At 32.2% G+C, this 21,010-nt stretch overlaps 6 protein-coding genes across 9 annotated transcripts in view; 4 read left to right on the forward strand and 2 right to left on the reverse strand.

Annotated features, from left to right (window-relative positions):
* Positions 1–634: 634 nt before the first annotated feature.
* LOC108736487 (protein Tube) lies at positions 635–3,658 on the reverse strand. The gene is made up of 5 exons (XM_018468933.2): positions 1,838–3,658; positions 1,550–1,705; positions 1,374–1,474; positions 1,213–1,318; positions 635–931 (listed from the first exon to the last, which is right to left on the reverse strand). Exons 1-5 carry the CDS (start codon positions 3,572–3,574, stop codon positions 731–733), a joined length of 2,301 nt encoding a protein of 766 aa, XP_018324435.1. The 5' UTR covers positions 3,575–3,658; the 3' UTR covers positions 635–730.
* Positions 3,659–5,178: 1,520 nt separating this feature from the next.
* On the forward strand, positions 5,179–6,590 carry LOC108736456 (solute carrier family 25 member 35-like). The gene is made up of 4 exons (XM_018468897.1): positions 5,179–5,549; positions 5,672–5,910; positions 5,999–6,224; positions 6,298–6,590. Exons 1-4 carry the CDS (start codon positions 5,306–5,308, stop codon positions 6,504–6,506), a joined length of 918 nt encoding a protein of 305 aa, XP_018324399.1. The 5' UTR covers positions 5,179–5,305; the 3' UTR covers positions 6,507–6,590.
* A 1,039-nt stretch (positions 6,591–7,629) lies between these two features.
* On the forward strand, positions 7,630–13,777 carry LOC108736464 (splicing factor 3B subunit 1). Of its 2 annotated transcripts, XM_018468903.2 has the most exons (9): positions 7,630–7,755; positions 7,812–8,071; positions 8,133–8,259; positions 9,330–9,409; positions 9,515–9,703; positions 9,765–10,411; positions 10,501–11,332; positions 11,539–13,194; positions 13,536–13,777. In XM_018468903.2, exons 1-9 carry the CDS (start codon positions 7,728–7,730, stop codon positions 13,692–13,694), a joined length of 3,978 nt encoding a protein of 1,325 aa, XP_018324405.1. In that variant the 5' UTR covers positions 7,630–7,727; the 3' UTR covers positions 13,695–13,777. The 2 variants fall into 2 exon arrangements, with proteins under 2 accessions (XP_018324405.1, XP_018324406.1); XM_018468904.2 differs by lacking the exons at positions 7,630–7,755; positions 7,812–8,071; positions 8,133–8,259 and adding an exon at positions 8,330–8,969.
* Positions 13,778–13,984: 207 nt separating this feature from the next.
* Positions 13,985–15,991, forward strand: LOC108736466 (retinol-binding protein pinta-like). Its single transcript, XM_018468909.1, has one exon. The coding sequence runs from the start codon at positions 15,088–15,090 to the stop codon at positions 15,901–15,903; it is 816 nt and encodes a 271-aa protein (XP_018324411.1). The 5' UTR covers positions 13,985–15,087; the 3' UTR covers positions 15,904–15,991.
* An 80-nt stretch (positions 15,992–16,071) lies between these two features.
* Positions 16,072–18,675, reverse strand: LOC108736465 (uncharacterized protein C2orf42 homolog). Of its 3 annotated transcripts, XM_018468906.1 has the most exons (6): positions 17,747–18,675; positions 17,566–17,697; positions 17,409–17,497; positions 17,061–17,357; positions 16,848–17,006; positions 16,072–16,306 (listed from the first exon to the last, which is right to left on the reverse strand). In XM_018468906.1, the coding sequence occupies exons 1-6, from the start codon at positions 18,486–18,488 to the stop codon at positions 16,121–16,123; spliced, it is 1,605 nt and encodes a 534-aa protein (XP_018324408.1). In that variant the 5' UTR covers positions 18,489–18,675; the 3' UTR covers positions 16,072–16,120. The 3 variants fall into 3 exon arrangements, with proteins under 3 accessions (XP_018324408.1, XP_018324409.1, XP_018324410.1); XM_018468907.1 differs by lacking the exons at positions 16,848–17,006; positions 17,061–17,357; XM_018468908.1 differs by lacking the exons at positions 16,072–16,306; positions 16,848–17,006 and having other exon boundaries at positions 17,061–17,260.
* Positions 18,676–19,511: 836 nt separating this feature from the next.
* LOC108736482 (2-aminoethanethiol dioxygenase) overlaps positions 19,512–21,010 on the forward strand; it is a 6,967-nt gene continuing 5,468 nt past the window's right edge. The window contains exon 1 of the mRNA XM_018468930.2: positions 19,512–20,536. Coding sequence (XP_018324432.1) covers positions 19,799–20,515 — 717 coding nt within the window. The 5' untranslated portion in view covers positions 19,512–19,798 and the 3' untranslated portion in view covers positions 20,516–20,536. The remainder of the gene's footprint in view (positions 20,537–21,010) is intronic.

Below are 21,010 nucleotides of genomic sequence, written 5' to 3' on the forward strand. Positions count from 1 at the left end.
ATTAATACGGGAGAAAAGCCATACCACAGCCATAAAGAATGAGTAAAAAATATCACCCTAACCTTTTATCTATGATCCTAACCTGTTCCCCAGGAATAGAGAAAATTTGCTTTAGAATATAATACGCAAATTGTTCGAAGTTAAATTGAAGTATATAGAACTAAAAACAAATATTATTTCCAATTTTTAAATAATTTTATATGAAAATCAATAAAAAATGAACATAAACAAGAGCAAAGTCGAGGGTAAAACCTACATTAAAATAATTGTACCTATATGTTGAATCAGTGACAGTTAATTTAATAATATAATGCTTGTTTAAGTGACTTTTCAACCAGGATGGTTCAAACAATGCTATTCAAGTAATTCCATTTTACATATAAGTACTTTAAGTTAAAATTAAAACTATAACTTTATATCCTTATTCTACCTCTTATTCTTTAAAATCTAGTTCAGTCAGCTCAGCCCACCCTTCCACCTCTTCTACCTATCTCCTTTCTACTACTAGCCCAAACTCCCCTCTCCAATCTCTTCCAATATCTTTTTAAAGTGTTAATCCACTCCATCCCTTTAATCTTACCGTTCACTTGTGTTTTATAACTTTTACAATATTTACTTATTATTTTCCAGCATGTTTCCTTTTATATATTAATTTATTCAAATGTACTCATTGGTCAAACAGGTAGTTCGATTACCTCTGCAATGTATAACAATACACAATATAATTATTCTATTTGACAAAACTTATCAAATCTGATAATTCAGATGTAATTTGGGTCATCGTTGGTCTTTTTTTCTTTTCTGAAAGACATTTTGTAGCAATTTCATATAATTTTTCAGCAAAGTTCACATTTTTCACAATCCACGATCCAGCGCTTTTGTCCAGCAACAAAGATATATCATTTTCGCATGTTCCCTCGACATGTGTTACCTTTAAAAAAAAATAATCCTTTTAGCAAAATCTTTCTTTCTTATTGCTACTATCTCTAGTCTTATTGGGCAGTACGAAAGAGTATATGTGTCGTATATCGACAAATAATATTTAATCCACACGCAATATTACGAAAATGCGATATACATATATGCAACCAACTATATACCCGAATATTGACATTTAAACCCGTCTGGTCTAATATTTTGGGGATAAATAATTGTCTGTGAAATACGTGAGGTGTAGCTACATTATGATACAAAAAGGTAAAAAGCACCTACAATATCACAATCCTCACGCTGGCTATCAAAAGGAGGGAGACTTGTTAATAGTTCTAAGATAACAACTCCAAAACTAAATGTGTCCAATTTAATTGATATATCGCCCCTTAAAAAAAAAGTAGAAATTACTTTTAAGATAAAAAGGTATATTCAAAAGATACCTGAAGGCTTCGGGTGCCATATAAGCCGATGTTCCAAAAACTGTTGTGCTGGTATTTGTATTTTGATTTGGAAGAAGTTTAATTATTCCAAAATCACAAAGCTATAATCAAAATACAACTATATTTAAAAATGTTAATTAAAATTACAATAAAAAATGTTTGGAAAAATTACATGCCTTAGGTTTATTAGAACAGTCTAAAAGTATATTAGCTGTTTTTATATCTCTATGTATAAGTGGAGTTGAGTAGGCATTATGGAGGTAGGAAATGCCTTTAGCAGTTCCCATAGCAATATAAAGCCTGTCTGTCCACATGAGTTTGTCTTCCTTGTTCTAAAGTAAGTTACACAAATTAAGATAGCAAAAAAGTATATTTTTCTCAGTTAAAATGATTCAATTAATACTAATGTTAGTTAATGTCTTTTCATTTAATAGAAGTTTACTAATTAAAGTAATGTAGGTTACCTGAAGCCTCTCCTTGAGAGCCCCACCTGGTATATATTCATATAGAAGACAATATGTAGGGCCATCACAAGAATATCCAACTAATGATAACAAATTATCATGTTGGTATTTGCTTAAAATTTCAACTTCATTTTTAAATTGTTTTGTAATGGGATCATCAATATTTACAACATTAACATTGTCTAAAAACAATCTTTTAACAGCAACAGGCCTATCTAAAAGTCCCAGTGCTAAAAAAACTGATCCAAAAGCTCCTGATCCCAAAAACCGTCCAGAAGAATTATTTATGCTACTTTCTCTATCACATGATGATTGATGAGGTGTTTCATCAAAATTACTTGTTGCATCTTCTAACTGTTGATAAGTAAATCGCGGTAACTTAGTATTTAACAATAAATTTGGTAAAGGAGAAACACACTGACCTCTAGATGTGTTTGAATTTTTAGAACTATCACTTAATGATTCAGCGTTCAATTTTGTTTCATCATTTTCTAAAGTAGGCATAAAAAGTTTGGACTTTGAAATACTTTTACTCCACAGTAATGAACTTAAATGTGGAAGAGAGCCAGAATTGATTAAGTCTTGGCTTCTTTCATTAATTATTTTTTCCTTAAGAGCAATACTGGCTTCTTTAAAAGAATCATCAGTGTCGTTTTCAAATTGGATGGAATTTGACTTACAATTAGTCAAACTCATATTGAGTGCACTTAGAACGGGCAGATTATTATCAATATCACTTAAGCTTGTATTTCTAAAAGCTTTGTCAGACTTATTATCAATACTTGAATTTAAAAGCGTACTTAATTGTGGAATATTTTCAGATAATTTATTTTCTGCTGTACTTTTATTGAACTTATCAGAGTTCATGTTTAAAATAGAAAGAGCAGGTACATTATCACAATTGTTATTGTCCATTTGGTTATTATTGCTTTCATCATCAATCTGATGCATACTACCAATTGTTAAAATATTATTTACTTCACTGTGATTTGAATCAATAGAATTACTCATATTACTTGTGCTTGTTTGAAGTAATAAAGCTGAAATAGCAGGAATATCATTACTTTCGTCAGAACTAGAAGGCTTTTCAGTTTCACTAAAATGAATCAAATCAGAACTTTTTTTATTAATTTCTTCGCTATTAAAATGCACATGACCAGCTCTTCTTTTCTTATCATTCACATTAGTTATAATAATTTGTGGAATAACACTGCCTTGTAAATTACTTCTAGAATTGGCATTGCCATTTAAATTTGATATCAATGAAGATGGATAACTTGCTTCATTTAAAAATTCTTCAATTTCATTGAGAAAATTTTGGTTTGGTAATGAAGTATTTACTAATGCTGCTGGGCCAACAGATGGACGAGGAGGTGGTTGAATTTGTAATAAATTAATGGCAACATAATCTGCTGCTCGAAATAATTGCGATTTTATTAGTAAATATAACAAATGTCCCAATGCAGGTCTGACTCTTCCTGATGTGCCCCATTCATCAAATAATATATCTGTGCAAGCTTTGCGCATCTTAAAGGAAGCATTCTCAATTAATCTAACATGTTCTGAGTTATATTTTGGTGGATTTTCACAAGAAATATTACAGCTGTAATTGTTTTTATCCAGCGTTTTTGGGATTATGGCCATTAATTCCTTCCATGAGTCACCGTATTCAAGTATTTGGGTCAATTCCCTAAGACTACTCGGTTGAAGCTTTCGTATTTCAAGTTTTGGATCCATGTATTACTCTTATTTTTAAAATAATATCTAAAATTAAACAAATACTACTTATTATTACTACTAACCATTTACTAACCTATAATAATAATGACATATGAATGACATTTAGACATCTATGCCATGCCTCACACCATAGACCTAACACGTAAGAGTGTATCCATTGGATCAAATAATTCATAGACATATGTAATAACCAGTGAACTCGTAAAAACTAATAACATAACCAATAGGAAGTATCTCCTATACAGCCCGACTGTGCTAATTTGGCCTATGGTGTTAGCGTTTTTACTAATATGGATAGAAAAAGCGTTCAGTGCGCAGTGAGCGACCACATATTATTTTCGGCGTTGTAAACAAAATCTCCTTCCCTATGTGGCAAATCGGATGTGCACTGCCTTATTAATAGTTCGAAAGGCGAATGCAATTGGGGCCAATGATTTGACCTCGGTTCGTTTATGTTTTCTCCAATAAAGGATCTTTCGCACATTATATATATAACGTCAGCCCTCCGAGTCGCCTGGAGGTAGATGCAAAAGGGAAGAGTTTTTGAATATTTTGTAAAAAAAATGAATGTTCTAAACTTTATGAGCATATGGTTTATAATATATAAATATCAACTGAAATCACCAGCCACTCGGATGTAACTGGAAAATATGCCAGTCAATCAGATAAATAAATAATATGTATTTTATAAAATGTAAAAAAAAATTGACCTCTGCTCATTTTTGGATATGTTTTACTGTTTAACATAGTAATTGAAAAGTTAACCATCAGCCACCAATCAATGCCTGGAAAAACCGTCAGCCACCCCCTAAAAGTACCGCACTCATAGGCGAAAGTCATGTTGCGCGCAACCAACAGTGACGAAGTTTCCAGCAGTTAATTGCTGGCTGATTATTTTCATTACAAAATTAGGTAACACTATATTCAATCTTCAACTTGTATCCTTCATTTTTTGTTGCTCTAGAATTTCAATCAACAAAATGGGGAATCATTCTTTCTCTCAGCATCGGATGTTACGTTTAAAGTAGTATTGATTTTGAAAGAAATAAAATTAAGGAAGATATGGATAGAAATCTGCTAAATTTCGCGAAAAACTTCATTACTGCGTTTATTTAACAAAAAATTAAATGACTCCAGTTGGAAGTTGAATATAAAATCATTTCTCCACATATATTGTAGCTTCTTCAGACGACAAGAAACAAATACAAAATTCTTATATATACTGCTTTTACTCCGGATAGCTTTTATACTAATATTTAATATATTAATATAAATATGAATAATTATAGAACTCTTCTCGGTCCATTTCGTCTGTATCTCTTTTTATCCATGATACCTACTATCTTCACAAAAAAGTCGTCGGCATGCCGTCGAAAATTTTATATTATTTTGCAGATGAACTTACACTTTCTTATATATAATTTCCAAACTTCACAAAATAAAGCAATAAATTTTAGTGGTTTGGAATGTACACTAAATTAGATTTTCTCTTAACTTATAAAAGACGGGTTATTAAAATTATTTATCTACTGTGTAAATTGGAAAGCTGTTTATCAAAATTCTTCTTTACATAATAACTACGTTCCTAACATCGATAAGATAATATTAACCAAGGCTTTAAATTTCATAATATGCATATTCATTAATTAACTTTTATGTTACAATCATAATTAGTATATTTGTGAATTATTTTCACATATTTAAGAAAAAGGGTGTACTTATAAAAAAATGGAGTTTGCTATTGGCGGTTTATCGGCAGTTTGTGCGGGTTTTTTTACTAATCCTTTAGAAGTTTTAAAAACTAGAATGCAACTACAAGGCGAAATGCAAGCTAAAGGGCAATATACAGTGCATTACAGAAATATTTTTCATGCTGCTTATAACATTGTAAAAAATGACGGCATTTTTTCTTTACAAAAAGGATTAATACCAGCCCTGTGGGTACAGTTTATTATGAATGGTACCAGATTAGGTAACAGATCACACATAGCGTTTAATAAACAATATTTTTGCATGAATTAATTACACTATATCTTTAAAGTAGGTACCTATACTTTTACCATAAAGTGACCCTCTTTTCATTTCTGATTTTAGGACTTTATCAAATATGTCAAAATAGGGGTCTCTTAACTGACAAAAATAATGAAATGGTATTCACGAACACTGTGATTGCTGGAGGAATTTGCGGTATGATAGGGCAGTATGTATGCACTCCAATGTACCTTATAAAAACACATCTTCAATCTCAAGCTGTTGAGAAGATTGCTGTAGGTCATCAGCATAAACATCAAGGAACTCTTCATGCTTTCAACAGCATTTTTAAAGAACAAGGGGTACATTTATTAATAATTAAACAGTGCCAAAGTAGAAAGTAAATTATATTGGACAGTATTTGTATTTTTGTATCTTACTTCTTTTTAGATCAAAGGTCTTTTCAGAGGTGCAGGAGCATCTCTACCTCGTGGATTCTTGGGTTCAACTTCCCAGTTAACATCTTTTTCTTATGCGAAACAGTATTTAGATCGTTATTCTATCCTAGATAATACACCAATATTAAAGTCTTTTTTTGCCGCGATGATTGGAGGAGTCGCAGTGACGGTTGTAATGAATCCTTGCGATTTAATATTAACTCGAATTTGCAATCAACGTAAGTATTATATACTTATTATGTGCTGTGTATTAATTATTGAATATAGGTTTAATATAATTCAATTTTTTAGCTGTCGATTCTAGTGGAAGAGGTGTTTTATATAGCGGGTATTTAGACTGTACAATAAAAATCTGTAAAAGCGAGGGAGTTTATGGATTTTACAAAGGTATAGGACCAAATTATATACGATTAGGTCCCCATACTGTTTTACATTTAGTATTTTGGGACGCTCTAAAGAGACATGTATTTATTAATAAAGGTGATATTAACGACCCCTAAAAGTTTACATCAAATGCACGTCCTCTGTTATCACTAATTGTATTGTATTACTATAATATATGTATAATAGTTATTATTATTACCAATCTAAGATTAAACTAGTTTCATCTATTATTTATAAACTCAGCTCGGACAGATGCAAGACAAATAAAAGCATCTCGGGTAATTATCTAGTTTAGCAGCCACACCTTCAATCACCTTGAATTTTTAGCGCGTTGTAGAGGCGATTATGCTGATCATTTTGATGTGTATATGTTGGGCGCGGAAATGATAATGAAGCATGGTTTTTGAACGTTGAAAAACAATGTGGTGGCATGTGATATATAAAATAGGTAATAATACGGCGGGCTGTTTGGAGATGTACATGCATTAGTGACGTCATTGTTAGGTTAGGTTTGGTTTGGAGCCGTATATGCAGAGGCGGGATGATATATTGGAATAATGTCTTCGAAAATTATGCTTCATTATGAATTCCGCGCCCAACATATACATATGAAAATAATCAGCATATTCACCTCTATAACATACTAAAAATTCAAGGTGATTGGAGGTATGGTTGCTAAACCAGACAAATACCACATGTCAAATTTAGTATAGTAAATACGCACCTTAATTTTATTAATAATTTTTCGAAAAACATACGGTGAAAGAACACCCACTGCGTTATTTTTTCCGTTCTAAAAGTATACTCTACGGTCACATTGTTTCTCTTTTCTTTTTCAAGTCTTTGATCTTCGCTTCGCTTTTGTCTATGGTCATATCTATGGCCTATATTCTACGGCTTACCCTATGTATACCATCGACGTTTACTAATGGACATGCCTTAGCGGTCAGAATTGTGGTACAACAAAAGAAAGAGATGGAACGATGTTAACATCGACGTTTACTAATGGACATGCCTTAGCGGTCAGAATTGTGGTACAACAAAAGAAAGAGATGGAACGAAATTTCGGACAATATCCATCTCTCTCCCGATAGTGCCTACGCGTGTCATGAAAGAGTTAGCACTAGTCCGAAACCATACGCCATCTCCCTCACTTTTCGAATCAAGAAATTATTACAACAACAAACGGCTAAGGCACGTCCATTAATATATGTCTATGGATGTATACATATTATCTGTGGCTTCCGCCATCTTGCAATTGCATGAATAGAAAAGTGTGGCGTAAAAAGTTGTTTGCTGTAATAAATTAGTAAAAATACCATAAGAATTTGTTAATCATGGAAAATATACCTAAAACACATGAAGGTATGATTTTGATTAATTTATAGAGAAAAAGTTAGTTTTCTAATATGCTATTTTAGATATCGAAGCCCAGATACGTGAAATTCAAACAAAAAAGAAAGAAGTGAAAATCGATGGAGATAAAGGAGTAGGACTGGGAGAAAGCGGATATTTTGATAGCGAAATTTATGATGGAGGTGGTGGAAAAAGTAAATACGAAGGTTATGTGACTTCTATTGCCGCTAATGACGAAGTTGACGATGATGAAGAAGACGTCAGTTTTCCCCAAAAAAGGGCCGGACTTGGTGCTTCTGTGGCCTTTTTCAACGATGTTGCACAAGTATTATGTCTACATTTTCCTGTAATATGTATACAATACTAACTAAGAACTATGATTTAAGGTGGACAAAGATTTTGATCCCCTTGCTGAAAGACGGAGACCCACTATTGCTGATAGAGAAGATGAATATCGTCAGAAGCGAAGACGGATGATAATATCTCCTGAAAGAGTTGATCCATTTGCAGATGGTAAGTAACTAAATAATCGTAATGACTTCTTGTACTATTTAAGTTTTTATGATTATATTTCATTGTCATAACTACTTTAATCTTGCAATTTATAGTATAAATTTATAAAATTTGATTTTATAAGTAGCTTTTGCAATAGAAATGTATTATTTATTTGTAATTACTTATTGCTTTCAAAAGTGACAAGAATTTAATAGAATTAGACTTGAATTATATGTTTGTTTTGGTAACTTTTTTCAATGTTGTAAATGTATAACTAAAATTGATTCTTATTATTACTTTATGTTAATAATTATATGTATTTTTCTACATAAAAGAAATTACTCTATAAATGTTCAGGTTGTAAAAGTTATACATTGGAAAAAGTTGCTTTACTTGGGGTGCATGAAAGAAAGTTGAATGGTAAGGAGAAAGTGGGTATCATCTAATCGTTCTGGTAAAAAAAATAAATAAACTAATTATCAAAGAGACAGACAAAAACTAATGTTATTTTGTTCTTCATTGGGTTCTGCAATAACCACAGCCTTCAGCGATTGAACAGCTAGATATGGACCGACCATCTGTTCTAGATATTGGTAAAAAATACACGAGAGTGATTGAGTGTGTGTGTTGATAAGAAAATTATTAATCACCCCAGCATATTTCTAGGTTCGCTAAGTGCTGTTTATTTGCAAGAAGCTGCCTGTACTTGACATAGGAACCGTCATCACGTACGTATTACGATTTGCTGCGAGATTCACTCACATAATTTTCATATAATTTAAATATATGTAATGCTTCAATTGCTTTAAATTAATTGGAAAAGGGTAGGTTTTACAGAAATATGATTATAGTAATTCAATTTCAAATTACAGTTTAGAAGAAAATGTGTTACTATTTTCATTTTGATAAAAATTCATTGGTAGAAGTGTACTTTGTTTTTTAATTGTTGTAGTATTACTTTCCGAGTGGATTTCGTGTGCATATCGATACACTTCTCCTATTAGAAAACAAGAACAGATACTGCAAAATTAATTTAAACAATGCGCCACAATTTCCTAAATTAACTTCTAATGCACGTGAAATTACAGGTGGAAAAACACCCGACTTCAATGCAAGGGGTTACACGCAGATTATGAAGGAGCAACTGCTCAAAGGAGAAGAAAACGAGGTAATTATTTAATATCACATTTTTTTCACATTTAAAAATTTCTGGCATGAATTGTTCTTTTTTACTATAAAAGGACTTCATGACCATTCCTATTTTCTTTTGTAGGTACGAAAAAAAATAGTGGAAAAAGCTAAAGATGGTTCGCTGAAGGTTTCGAATGGTGAAGCCAAAATAACATCCAAAAAGCGAGGACGTTGGGATCAAACTGTAGAAGAAAGTCCAGTGCCCCCAAAGAAAAAAACTTTGTCTGTAACTACAAATAGCGCAGCAGCAACACCAATCTGGGACACAGATGTAATTTATATACATCAATTTACATAAAAATAAAATATGTAGGAATAAATGAATTTTGCAGAAAACACCAGCAGACCATCGCTGGGATGATACCCCAGGACATAAAGGAAGTGAAACTCCAGGAGCCACACCTGGACAATCTACTCGAATTTGGGATGCGACGCCTAGTCACGCAACTCCAGGAGCAGCAACTCCGGGTCGTGAAACTCCTGGCCACGATAAAAGTATCTCTCGTAGAAATAGATGGGATGAAACACCTAAAACCGAGCGAGAAACTCCTGGCCACTCCAGCGGTTGGGCTGAGACTCCCAGAACCGATCGAACGGGCACTGATCTTATCCAGGAAACTCCTACACCTGGCGCTTCCAAACGTAGATCTCGTTGGGATGAAACACCTTCTGCTCAGATGACCCCCACGCCCGCAATGACACCAGGCGCCATGACGCCCCAAACTCCACATGGTACACCAGGTCATGCAACACCTATGCTTACTCCAGGTGGTTCAACACCTGTCGGGGTAAAGGCGATGGGAATGGCTACACCTACTCCAGGTCATCTAGCTGCCATGACACCTGAACAATTGCAAGCATATAGATGGGAAAGGGAGATAGATGAGCGCAATAGGCCGTATAGTGATGAAGAGCTAGATGCCATGTTCCCTCCGGGATATAAGGTATTACCACCTCCTGCTGGATATATTCCGATCAGGTAAACTAAATGTATAAAACTTTTAATACAAAATAGTGTAGTGAGAATTTTTATGGATTACTATACTAAATTTGCTTTTATATTTACAGAACACCAGCCCGCAAATTGACTGCTACTCCAACTCCCATAATGGGTACACCGACTGGTTTTTTTATTCAGACTGAAGATAAAACGGCAAAATATCTTGACAACCAGCCAAAAGGACAGAATTTACCATTTATGAAACCAGAGGATGCTCAATATTTCGATAAGCTTCTTGTAGATGTAGATGAAGAAGCCCTCAGTCCTGAGGAGCAAAAAGAACGAAAAATAATGAAATTGCTCCTAAAAATTAAAAACGGCACACCGCCTATGCGTAAAGCAGCTCTACGTCAAATAACTGACAAAGCCCGTGAGTTCGGAGCGGGTCCCCTTTTTAACCAGATTCTCCCATTACTTATGAGTCCTACACTTGAAGATCAAGAACGCCATTTACTTGTTAAAGTTATTGATCGCATCTTATACAAATTGGACGACTTGGTACGTCCGTATGTACATAAAATTTTGGTCGTAATCGAGCCTCTTCTTATTGATGAAGATTATTATGCCCGTGTTGAAGGCCGAGAAATTATTTCCAATTTAGCTAAAGCAGCAGGATTGGCCACCATGATTTCAACCATGAGACCTGATATCGATAATATCGACGAGTATGTGAGGAACACCACAGCGCGGGCTTTTGCTGTTGTAGCATCTGCTCTTGGTATTCCTTCTCTACTGCCTTTCTTGAAGGCTGTTTGCCGTTCAAAAAAGTCATGGCAAGCCCGACATACGGGTATCAAGATTGTTCAGCAAATTGCTATTCTTATGGGATGTGCTATTTTGCCTCACTTAAAGTCGCTTGTAGAGATTATTGAGCATGGGTTGGTTGATGAACAGCAAAAAGTAAATATTTTTTTATTGGTACAATACAATTTCATTATAATTATTTATTTAATGCAGACTCGAAAACTTAGAAAGCTCTAACACATATTTCTACCTTTCGGTCTTTAACTCTTAATTTGTATTACATAAATAATTATTAATCTACCCCAGAATCTATTGGAATTATAAATAGCTAAACATGTTTTACTTCCATTTGTTTGCTTTAGGTACGTACTATTACTGCTCTTGGAATTGCTGCTTTAGCCGAAGCTGCAACTCCATATGGAATCGAAAGTTTTGACTCTGTACTAAAACCCCTCTGGAAAGGTATTCGTACACATAGAGGTAAAGGTTTGGCTGCATTTTTGAAAGCTATTGGGTACTTAATTCCTCTCATGGATGCTGAATATGCTAACTACTATACCCGAGAAGTAATGTTGATTTTGATCAGAGAGTTTCAGTCACCTGATGAAGAAATGAAGAAGATTGTATTAAAAGTCGTTAAACAGTGTTGTGGTACTGATGGTGTGGAAGCTCAATATATTAAAGAAGAAATTTTACCTCAATTCTTCAAACATTTTTGGAATCATCGCATGGCCCTCGATCGTCGTAATTACCGTCAACTAGTCGATACAACAGTAGAAATCGCCAATAAAGTAGGTGCATCTGAAATTATTAATCGTATTGTTGACGATCTTAAGGACGAAAATGAACAATATAGAAAAATGGTAATGGAGAGCATAGAAAAAATTATGGGAAATTTAGGCGCAGCTGATATAGATTCAAGGCTTGAAGAACAACTTATAGATGGAATATTGTACGCTTTTCAAGAACAAACGACGGAGGACGTGGTTATGTTAAACGGATTTGGTACGATCGTGAATCAACTGGGAAAGCGCGTTAAACCTTATTTACCCCAAATATGTGGTACAATATTGTGGAGATTGAACAATAAATCTGCCAAAGTTCGACAACAAGCTGCTGACTTAATTTCAAGAATAGCTGTGGTAATGAAGACTTGTCAGGAAGAGAAATTGATGGGTCACTTGGGTGTAGTTTTATATGAATACCTTGGTGAAGAATATCCCGAAGTTTTAGGCTCAATTTTGGGTGCACTTAAAGCCATCGTGAACGTGATTGGTATGACAAAAATGACACCACCCATTAAAGATCTTTTGCCTCGTCTCACGCCAATTTTGAAAAATAGGCATGAAAAAGTACAAGAAAATTGTATTGACTTGGTAGGCCGTATAGCTGATCGTGGACCGGAGTATGTGTCTGCTCGTGAATGGATGCGTATCTGTTTCGAACTTTTAGAACTTCTCAAAGCACATAAAAAAGCCATTCGGCGTGCCACAGTTAACACTTTTGGGTATATTGCTAAAGCTATAGGCCCACATGATGTACTGGCAACATTATTAAATAATTTGAAGGTTCAAGAACGTCAAAATCGTGTTTGTACAACGGTGGCCATTGCTATTGTGGCAGAAACGTGTTCACCGTTTACTGTATTACCCGCGTTGATGAACGAATATCGAGTACCAGAACTGAATGTACAAAATGGTGTTCTGAAATCGTTATCATTCTTATTTGAGTACATTGGTGAAATGGGTAAGGATTATATTTATGCAGTGACACCATTGCTAGAGGACGCTTTAATGGATCGTGACCTGGTACATCGTCAAACAGCTTGTGCTGCTATTAAACACATGGCACTAGGAGTGTATGGATTTGGATGTGAAGATGCACTTGTACATCTGTTGAACTACGTATGGCCAAATATATTCGAAACGTCGCCACATCTTGTACAAGCCTTTATGGACGCTATTGAGGGTATGCGAGTCGCCTTGGGCCCTATCAAAATATTACAATACACATTACAGGTAAGTTTACGCTCTCTTGTATTGGTACTAAAAACAATTGCGTCAGTTATTATCAATTGAAAATAATATAGGAACAAATATATCCTACTTTAATTGAAAATTAAATTAAGTTTTAAGTAGTTATTTCTAGCTTTAAGTAGTTTGTTTATGACGAGCATTAGGTAAATTACTTTTAAACTTATTTACATTAAAAAGAAACCTTATCAAAAATAATGCTTTAATATCTTACCGCTTTAAGGGATTAAATCAACAAGTATAACTTTGTTAAATTAAATTTAACCAACCAACTTTTAATATTCTAAAAATGATTGGATTGTATTTTAATGAAGTGAAAATTTTAGGGTTTATTTCATCCCGCAAGAAAAGTGCGTGATGTGTATTGGAAAATCTACAATTCCCTTTATATTGGAGGACAGGACGCCTTAGTAGCCGGATATCCCAGAATAAATAACGATCCTAAAAATCAATATATTAGATATGAACTAGATTATGTTCTTTAAATATTATATTGAGCCTTTTTTTGAGATTAGCTACTTGCATGTCACAGTTTTAATAGAAATAAATGTTAATTATAAGATACAAACATGATGCATTTAATTTTTGAAGTTATGCTTCTGTTGGAGCTTTGAGCGCACGCCTAAGTGGGGTAGCACGTAATCGAAAACATTGTTTAAATAAATACATAATAATTATTTTGTACGTATATATAACTACTAAATAATTATGCAGATGGAATTTATACTGTACCTACATGATTAGCAGCATCATTTTTTTAAATGTGTTATGCGGCGATTTTGTTACGGAAGTTTTACAATAGCGTTGATAACTGCAAACAGCGGCCTTCAAAAAAGTATGTTTGAAAAACTCCTTTTTAGTTTTATATTTCCATAAATTATTAACTTTTATAGAAATCCGGTGTTGACAAAGATATCCTGGATGCAATATGGGTAGGGTGTACCGCATTTGTATTTTGTCTATTGATAAAAAATGCTATTTAACTTATTGTTTCCGTTTTTAAAGAAACACTATCTATTGTCTCCATTCGTATTAATGATAATGAATCTTTTGCCGCTTAATGTTATTTATTTTTATTGAAATAAATATTGATAATTTCCTCAAGGTTTTATAATCATTCAGCGTGCAGATGAGACTATTTGATATTTCAGAACAAATGCACAATTACTTTTATTTCTTGGCTGAAATCTCGTATTCGAAAGCCAAGTGTACACGTGAAGTGTATAAATAACGGTTAATAAAGATTTTCTAGTTGACCTTCATCACATAATGAGCGTATAACATAATATGCTACTCCTACGTAAAATGCAACTCGTCCACAAAATCCGTATTAACATTAAATTTAATTACTACTAAATGCATGCGTATACATACATATATAACAAACTCTTTTTTTCTACTGCATAATAACACGCTATATTAGAAAAACCTTTGTACGCGATAGATTACAATAAATAAACGTAAATACAATGATTTGCAACTATTGTTTGTACACTCCGTAGATAAGTACGGTCATATCTCAACACATATATACATTTAAGTGTATGTGATAAAACTTGCTAAAATTAGGTATTTAATTGAAAGTTTTTATCAAGTAAGTAAAAAGTGAACAATTACTGGACGGTTGGAGTTTGTGCACAATAAATGAAACATATTTGCATTGTTAATTCATAGAATAGTTAAGTTTGCGTTATTGCTGATAAAGAAACTTTTATAAACATATTAAATGTACAAAGTGCGAGTAAATATTACATGCCCATTTGATATGTAAATTTATAGTAAATGACCATTCAAATCCATTACCAAAATGGAGTTTGAGTAAACGTATGTACACCACAATATTTCCACTCTCATAAACAGTATTGTAAAAAATTAACCATGTCTTCGGCCGATGAAAGTATATGTTTGAGTTTTTGTGATTCTGAAGAACTCTATATCGAAGAATTAAGGCAATGGATACTTGAAAATCCACATTTAAATGCCCACAGAGACGACACAACGATTTTAGCATTTCTTCGAGTTGCCAAATTTAACGTAGAAACAGCGAAAAGTAAAATGAGAAATTACTACATCATGCGAAAAGAAGTACCCGAATGGTTTACGAAAAGAGACCCTTCTCGCCCAGAAATTCAGGAATTGGTAAAACTTGGCATATTTTTACCACTTAAAAAGTATCATAACAATAAATTGGTCGTTATAATAAGAACTGCAGCTCATGACCCCAGAAGACATGCACAGGACGATGTCTTCAAAACAGGAAAAATGGTATTAGATGTAGCCATACGCGAGAATTTTACAAGTGCTTCTGTGTACGGAATTTCAGCTATTTTCGATATGGCAAATATTTCTTTTGGCCATTATAGACAACTCACAACAAGCATGATTAAAAGAACTGTTCACGCTTGGCAAAATTATCCTGGAAGACCGCAACATTTGGAATTTGTTAACGCGCCTCTATACATTAACGTTGTACTGAATATTTTCAAAAGTTTTATGAGCGAGAAATTAAGGAAAAGAGTTAGAGTTCATTTTTCAGGAATTGAATCATTACATAGGGTAATTCCGAAAGAAATTTTGCCTATAGAATATGGCGGACGAGAAAGTACAATTAAACAACTAGGAGAGGAGTGGGCATCTAAATTAATAGAGTACAAAGACTGGTTCACAGAAGATGAAACTCATAAGGCCAAATAATAATAGTGAAGGAAATAAAAACTTATTTTTTCTCAACTATTATTTGGAATTGATTCATAAAGTATAAATAAAAGTAATTCCTTTTTTACTAATTGCATTTCCTTTTTTACTAATTGCATTACTAAATGGAAAATGAAAAATATTTTATATAATGAAACTAATGGAAAATAAACTTCTTCATTTTAATTACAACATAACACACAATCTTTGGTATATTTTAATTGAACTTTCCAATTTTAAACTTAAGTCTAAGAATTCCAAATTTGGACGTTGGTAAAACATTAGGGCTCCATTGTATAGAAAATATATTACTGTTGTTGATTTTTTGTTGACGATCGACTTGCAGGTACATAACAATACTATTTTTATTCAGCACGACAGTTTTTACTAAGCACAGGGATACCTACAAACATATTTTTATAATAAAAAAACAAAGCCTGACACCAAGAGCGTTAAGTAGAGGGAGCACAACAATTAATGAAAGCCAAAAACAGTTTAATCTACGCAAATATATATTATGCGCAACTGTCAAAATCAGTCACTGTCCGCAGTTTTTGCTCAGAATTAAAATATTCATTTCCATTTTATTGTTACAGGTTTCGGAAAATGCAAAGACTGGCTTCTGATGATGACCTCTTAAAGATTAGGTCGTGGTTAGAAAAGTCGTCTTGATTTAATTATCCGAAGCATAAGTTGTGAACAAAGCATAATTCAGTCCTGAGTATAAATTTTAGTCAGTGGTTGATTTTGACTATGTGAATGACATACACAATTCAGAACATTTAAAAAATCACTTATAATATTTTTAAGTTAATGCTATTAATTCAACATGCAATTTTTGTCAGATTAAATAAACATTTAATTAACTAATAATAAGATAATTTAACGAGGCGTAAGTTTAGTTGTTGTTCTGGGTTAGAATATAGACTATGCAAATATCATACTTGTGGTGTGTCAAAAATTTCTTTCAAATGATGAGCACTGAAAATATCATATAGATGTTGAATTTGATTGATTTCAGTGACTGCAATGTTGGACAAAAATGATTGGCGAGAAATTTCGCTACCCCGATTTATTCTGTTTTTTAGTGAGTCAAAAAATGTCTAAAAAATAAAATTTATTAAAAGTATATCTCGAGTAATATTGAAGGCTTTTACTTCTGGAATTTGAAATTCTAAATGCTCTATAGATTTGTCAATATTATGACTGGAAAGAGACATATTAATTCTTTCTGTAACTGAGCTCAGCCACTCAACAAAATTAACATTTGGAATTTCTTTGACAAGTTCAGGGATGCTTTCATCTGTTTTACATCTTTTTTCTGTACTTTCACAATCATTTTGTATTTGATATTCTTCTAAATTAAAAAGTGAATCATTTAAATTATTATTAAGATAAGTGTAATTGTTATTGACATTGTTTTTGATATTATAGCATTCTTTATTTAACGGTCCCTAAAAATGAAAATATTACAGTAAATCAAAAATAATTTAAACCAGTTTTACCTCTACAATGTTCAGCTTATTTTTTCTGTTTCGTTTTAACTTCTTTTTATTGCAATCATTCAATAAACCATGAGTTAAGTTAATTTCACCTAAAATTATTGTAAAAAGTAAAATCTTCTAGAGTTATAAATATAAATTCTTTTAAAATTGGTCTCACCAAAGGAATAAGGCACTTCTGAAGCTACAATTGGTATGAATTCTTTTGGTAATGAAGGACAATTTGCAAAAGCCCAAATACATGCATAATAGTGAATACATTTAGGGTCTGCATTTGTACTGCAAGTATGATCTAAAAAAATATTACTTAAAAAAGATCAAGTTGGATAGTTAAAGTGTACCTTTAAATTGATTACAATTACAAGAATATTTATCAAAAATATCTTTTCTTTTGCAATTTATAAAAGTCAAGTGCAGATATCCTAAAGGATATTTTGAACTCACATGGCATTTAACTGCCATTACTGATTTAGAAACTTGTTGAACTACAGTACCAATAGTTTCATCTGCAAGTTTCAGTAACCTTAACTTTATTTCTTCAGAAAAGTCCAGTTTACTTAGTGTATTTTTATCTATATCATAAGCTTTAGCAACATGTACACTCTTAAATGCTGATTCAATATGAGTACAAAATGAATCATGCTGGTAATCATTGTGCTTCTTTTCGTGACATTTCAGAATTGAATTATCAAATAAACGTTGGCATGAATCAACAAAACACAATGCAACTTTTCTATTATTGACTTCTCCATCTTCAGTAAATGGAAGTTGTACAAAACCCCTATAATGTGGACCTTTTTCTTTCACAAGGACAGAATAAACTCGTCTTGTATTTCCTGTTATTAATCTGATTGCATCAATGCTTGAATCACATTCTGAATTAATGCCTTTGAATGGAGTGTTGCACTTTTTATTTTTACATATTAAACCCCTTGTGCCATTATAGATACCGCAATTAAAGCACTTTTTTATGCCTCTCTTAGTGGGCTTTCCCAAATCGGTTAAAACAGGTTGAGTATTAATATCATAATGTGTGACTGATGGCAACGAATTTTTGAGAATCAGTCTTCCTGCCATGCACATGAAAAAGAAAATTAATAATTCTCTGATATTATGCAGTTAAATCCAACAAACAAAAATTATATGCCATGAAACCACATGATTTAGAAGATGAACAAAAAATTTCTTTGTAATTATCCGTGATTTTTAAATTTTTTCTTATTTGTTTATATCTGTTTATGATAACGAAATAGATAATGATGATGATAGATTAGAAATATAAAGTGGCATATACTATTATCTATGGGCATATATGTATAAGTGGATCGAAAGTATATGGATAGTATTATAGGTAGAAGGTAGGACGTGTTCGGCTGAACTAAGTCCTAAGTCAGTCCGTAGTAAAATTAGTAAGTTAAGTTACAGATATGCCATAAATAGCATCAGTGTATTCATACTGGACAAACAATAATAAAATTACTTCATTCATTTTTATACGTAATTTTCTATATAAGTAGTAATAAATTTACTTTTTACTTTGATTTTTTTTTGGTTTACTGCCTCGAAATTTTATGCCCCAATAGCCGTGAAATACTAACTAATATGTCGACATGATGATATAAGAAAAGTTTCTTATTAGTAACTATGAAGTGTCCTGGTCATCGACTCACTCTTAGAAACTTACTAAGCACTTACTAAGTTCACTAAGGACTTAGTTCGGCTGAACACGTCTATAGATTAAAGTAGATCCTAAAAATTAAATTATTAAAATCTCCAATTTGTGATTTTGTATATGTCTTATCTATGGATGATCTTTGAGTATATATTTCTTTAAATTATTAGAGAATTGCTTATCTATATTGAGTTGGTATATAGTTGGTATCTACCGTATCAGCATTGTATCACGATTGTTGACGATTTGTTGATTATTGTTGATGCAATTTTATTATTTGTTGATAATTAGTTATTAATAACAATTTAAATATTGAATGTGACTTTGACGAACAAGTGTTATTTTGTCATTTTTTTTTCAATTTTTCTTAAAATGAAAAGAAAAAAGAAAAGAGAGAAGTGGATTTGAGTTTGGTATACTTTTTTTAAAAAATTGTAATCGATTTCATTGTTCGACTTTTTCCATCCATAAAAAGTTGAATTTACTTTTTTAACCATAGATTTTTGTAACCTATGTTTGTAACTGTCAAGTCAAAATGATTATAAACGTCACAAAAGATACATATGTGACAAATATTTATTTAAAACAATTTAAAATGATTAATATTTATGACAAATGACGTGAAAAGTTGTTGAAAGCAGTGTCCATGAGGTAGATATAAAGTTAAATTTTCATTTATTCACTAAAACATTGAACAGTTTTTTTTAAACGATCGTAAAAAATGTTTCGAAAAGCTGTAGTGACTCAAATTGGCTCTGTGTTGCGGCAAGCTCTTACAACCTTTTCAAGTGTGAATGAAATAAAAGGTGTTTTTCATTCAAATTTGGCGTTATTAAAGACAATGTTGGAAAGAATAACTGCGGAAGACGTAGGCTTTGATCCTTTGTTTATGTCAGACGCCTTGTGGAATCGTCCTCACAAAGCACCTGTAACATACGTTAATATATACGAAAACGATGTACTGAGTGTGGGAATCTTTGTATTAAAACCTGGAATGAAATTGCCCCTTCATGATCATCCTCAAATGTATGGTCTTATTAAGGTTATTGCAGGCAAAATAAAAATTACTAGTTTTTCTCTAAATACTGAAAAGACTGTAAAGGTGGAGAGTAATGTTGAAGATAACATTTTTGTACCCAAAACTCATGTTGTAGAAATGAATACAGAAATAATAGCAGATATATCATCAGAAAGTTGTTGTTTGGAACCAGATAGTAAGAATTTGCATGAAATTGAAAGTTTAGATGGTCCTGCAGCTTTTCTAGATATTCTGTCACCACCCTACGAAACACTGATAGAGAGCAATGGGAAGCGAAAATGTACTTATTACAAAATAAAAAAAGAATTAAGTCCTTCAGTATTTGTGGTTGAAGAAACTAATTCACCATCGTGGTTTTGGAGTGATTCCTATCCATATACTGGCCCTGAGTTGGTATGAAATTGATTGTACTAACTGAAAATATTTGTAATTTTTATTTTAATTTTGTAAACATTGATGTTATATTAGTTGGAATAGTAAAATAGAAATTCTATCACATTTATAAAAAATTGTTTTAGTAATCGCGATAAACAATCATTATTTACTTAATTGACATTGATTAGTTACATTATTTCCATTCAATGAATACTGAGTACAATAAAAGATATTTTTTGTTGATAAGTGTATCAAGTAGTTTCAAATACATAACATTTACTGAAATAGGAAATAGCAATCAAAGATATAATTTTACAATTTTATCTTTCAATTGAAAATTTTATCTAAAGTACCTAAGTAGAGAGAGCTTTAATTTTCATAAAACAAATCATATGATACAAAGATTGTCAACGTTTTTTTTGACATATTGAAGTAATTATTTGTATTAGCATTGTGTATGTTTATTTTAGGCTCTTACTTAACTTTTAACAGTCCGAGGGAAATTATATTTGTTATTTT

This window comes from Agrilus planipennis, unplaced genomic scaffold, assembly GCF_000699045.2.
Source record: "Agrilus planipennis isolate EAB-ADULT unplaced genomic scaffold, Apla_2.0 scaffold127, whole genome shotgun sequence".
Taxonomy (NCBI): Eukaryota; Metazoa; Arthropoda; class Insecta; order Coleoptera; family Buprestidae; genus Agrilus; species Agrilus planipennis.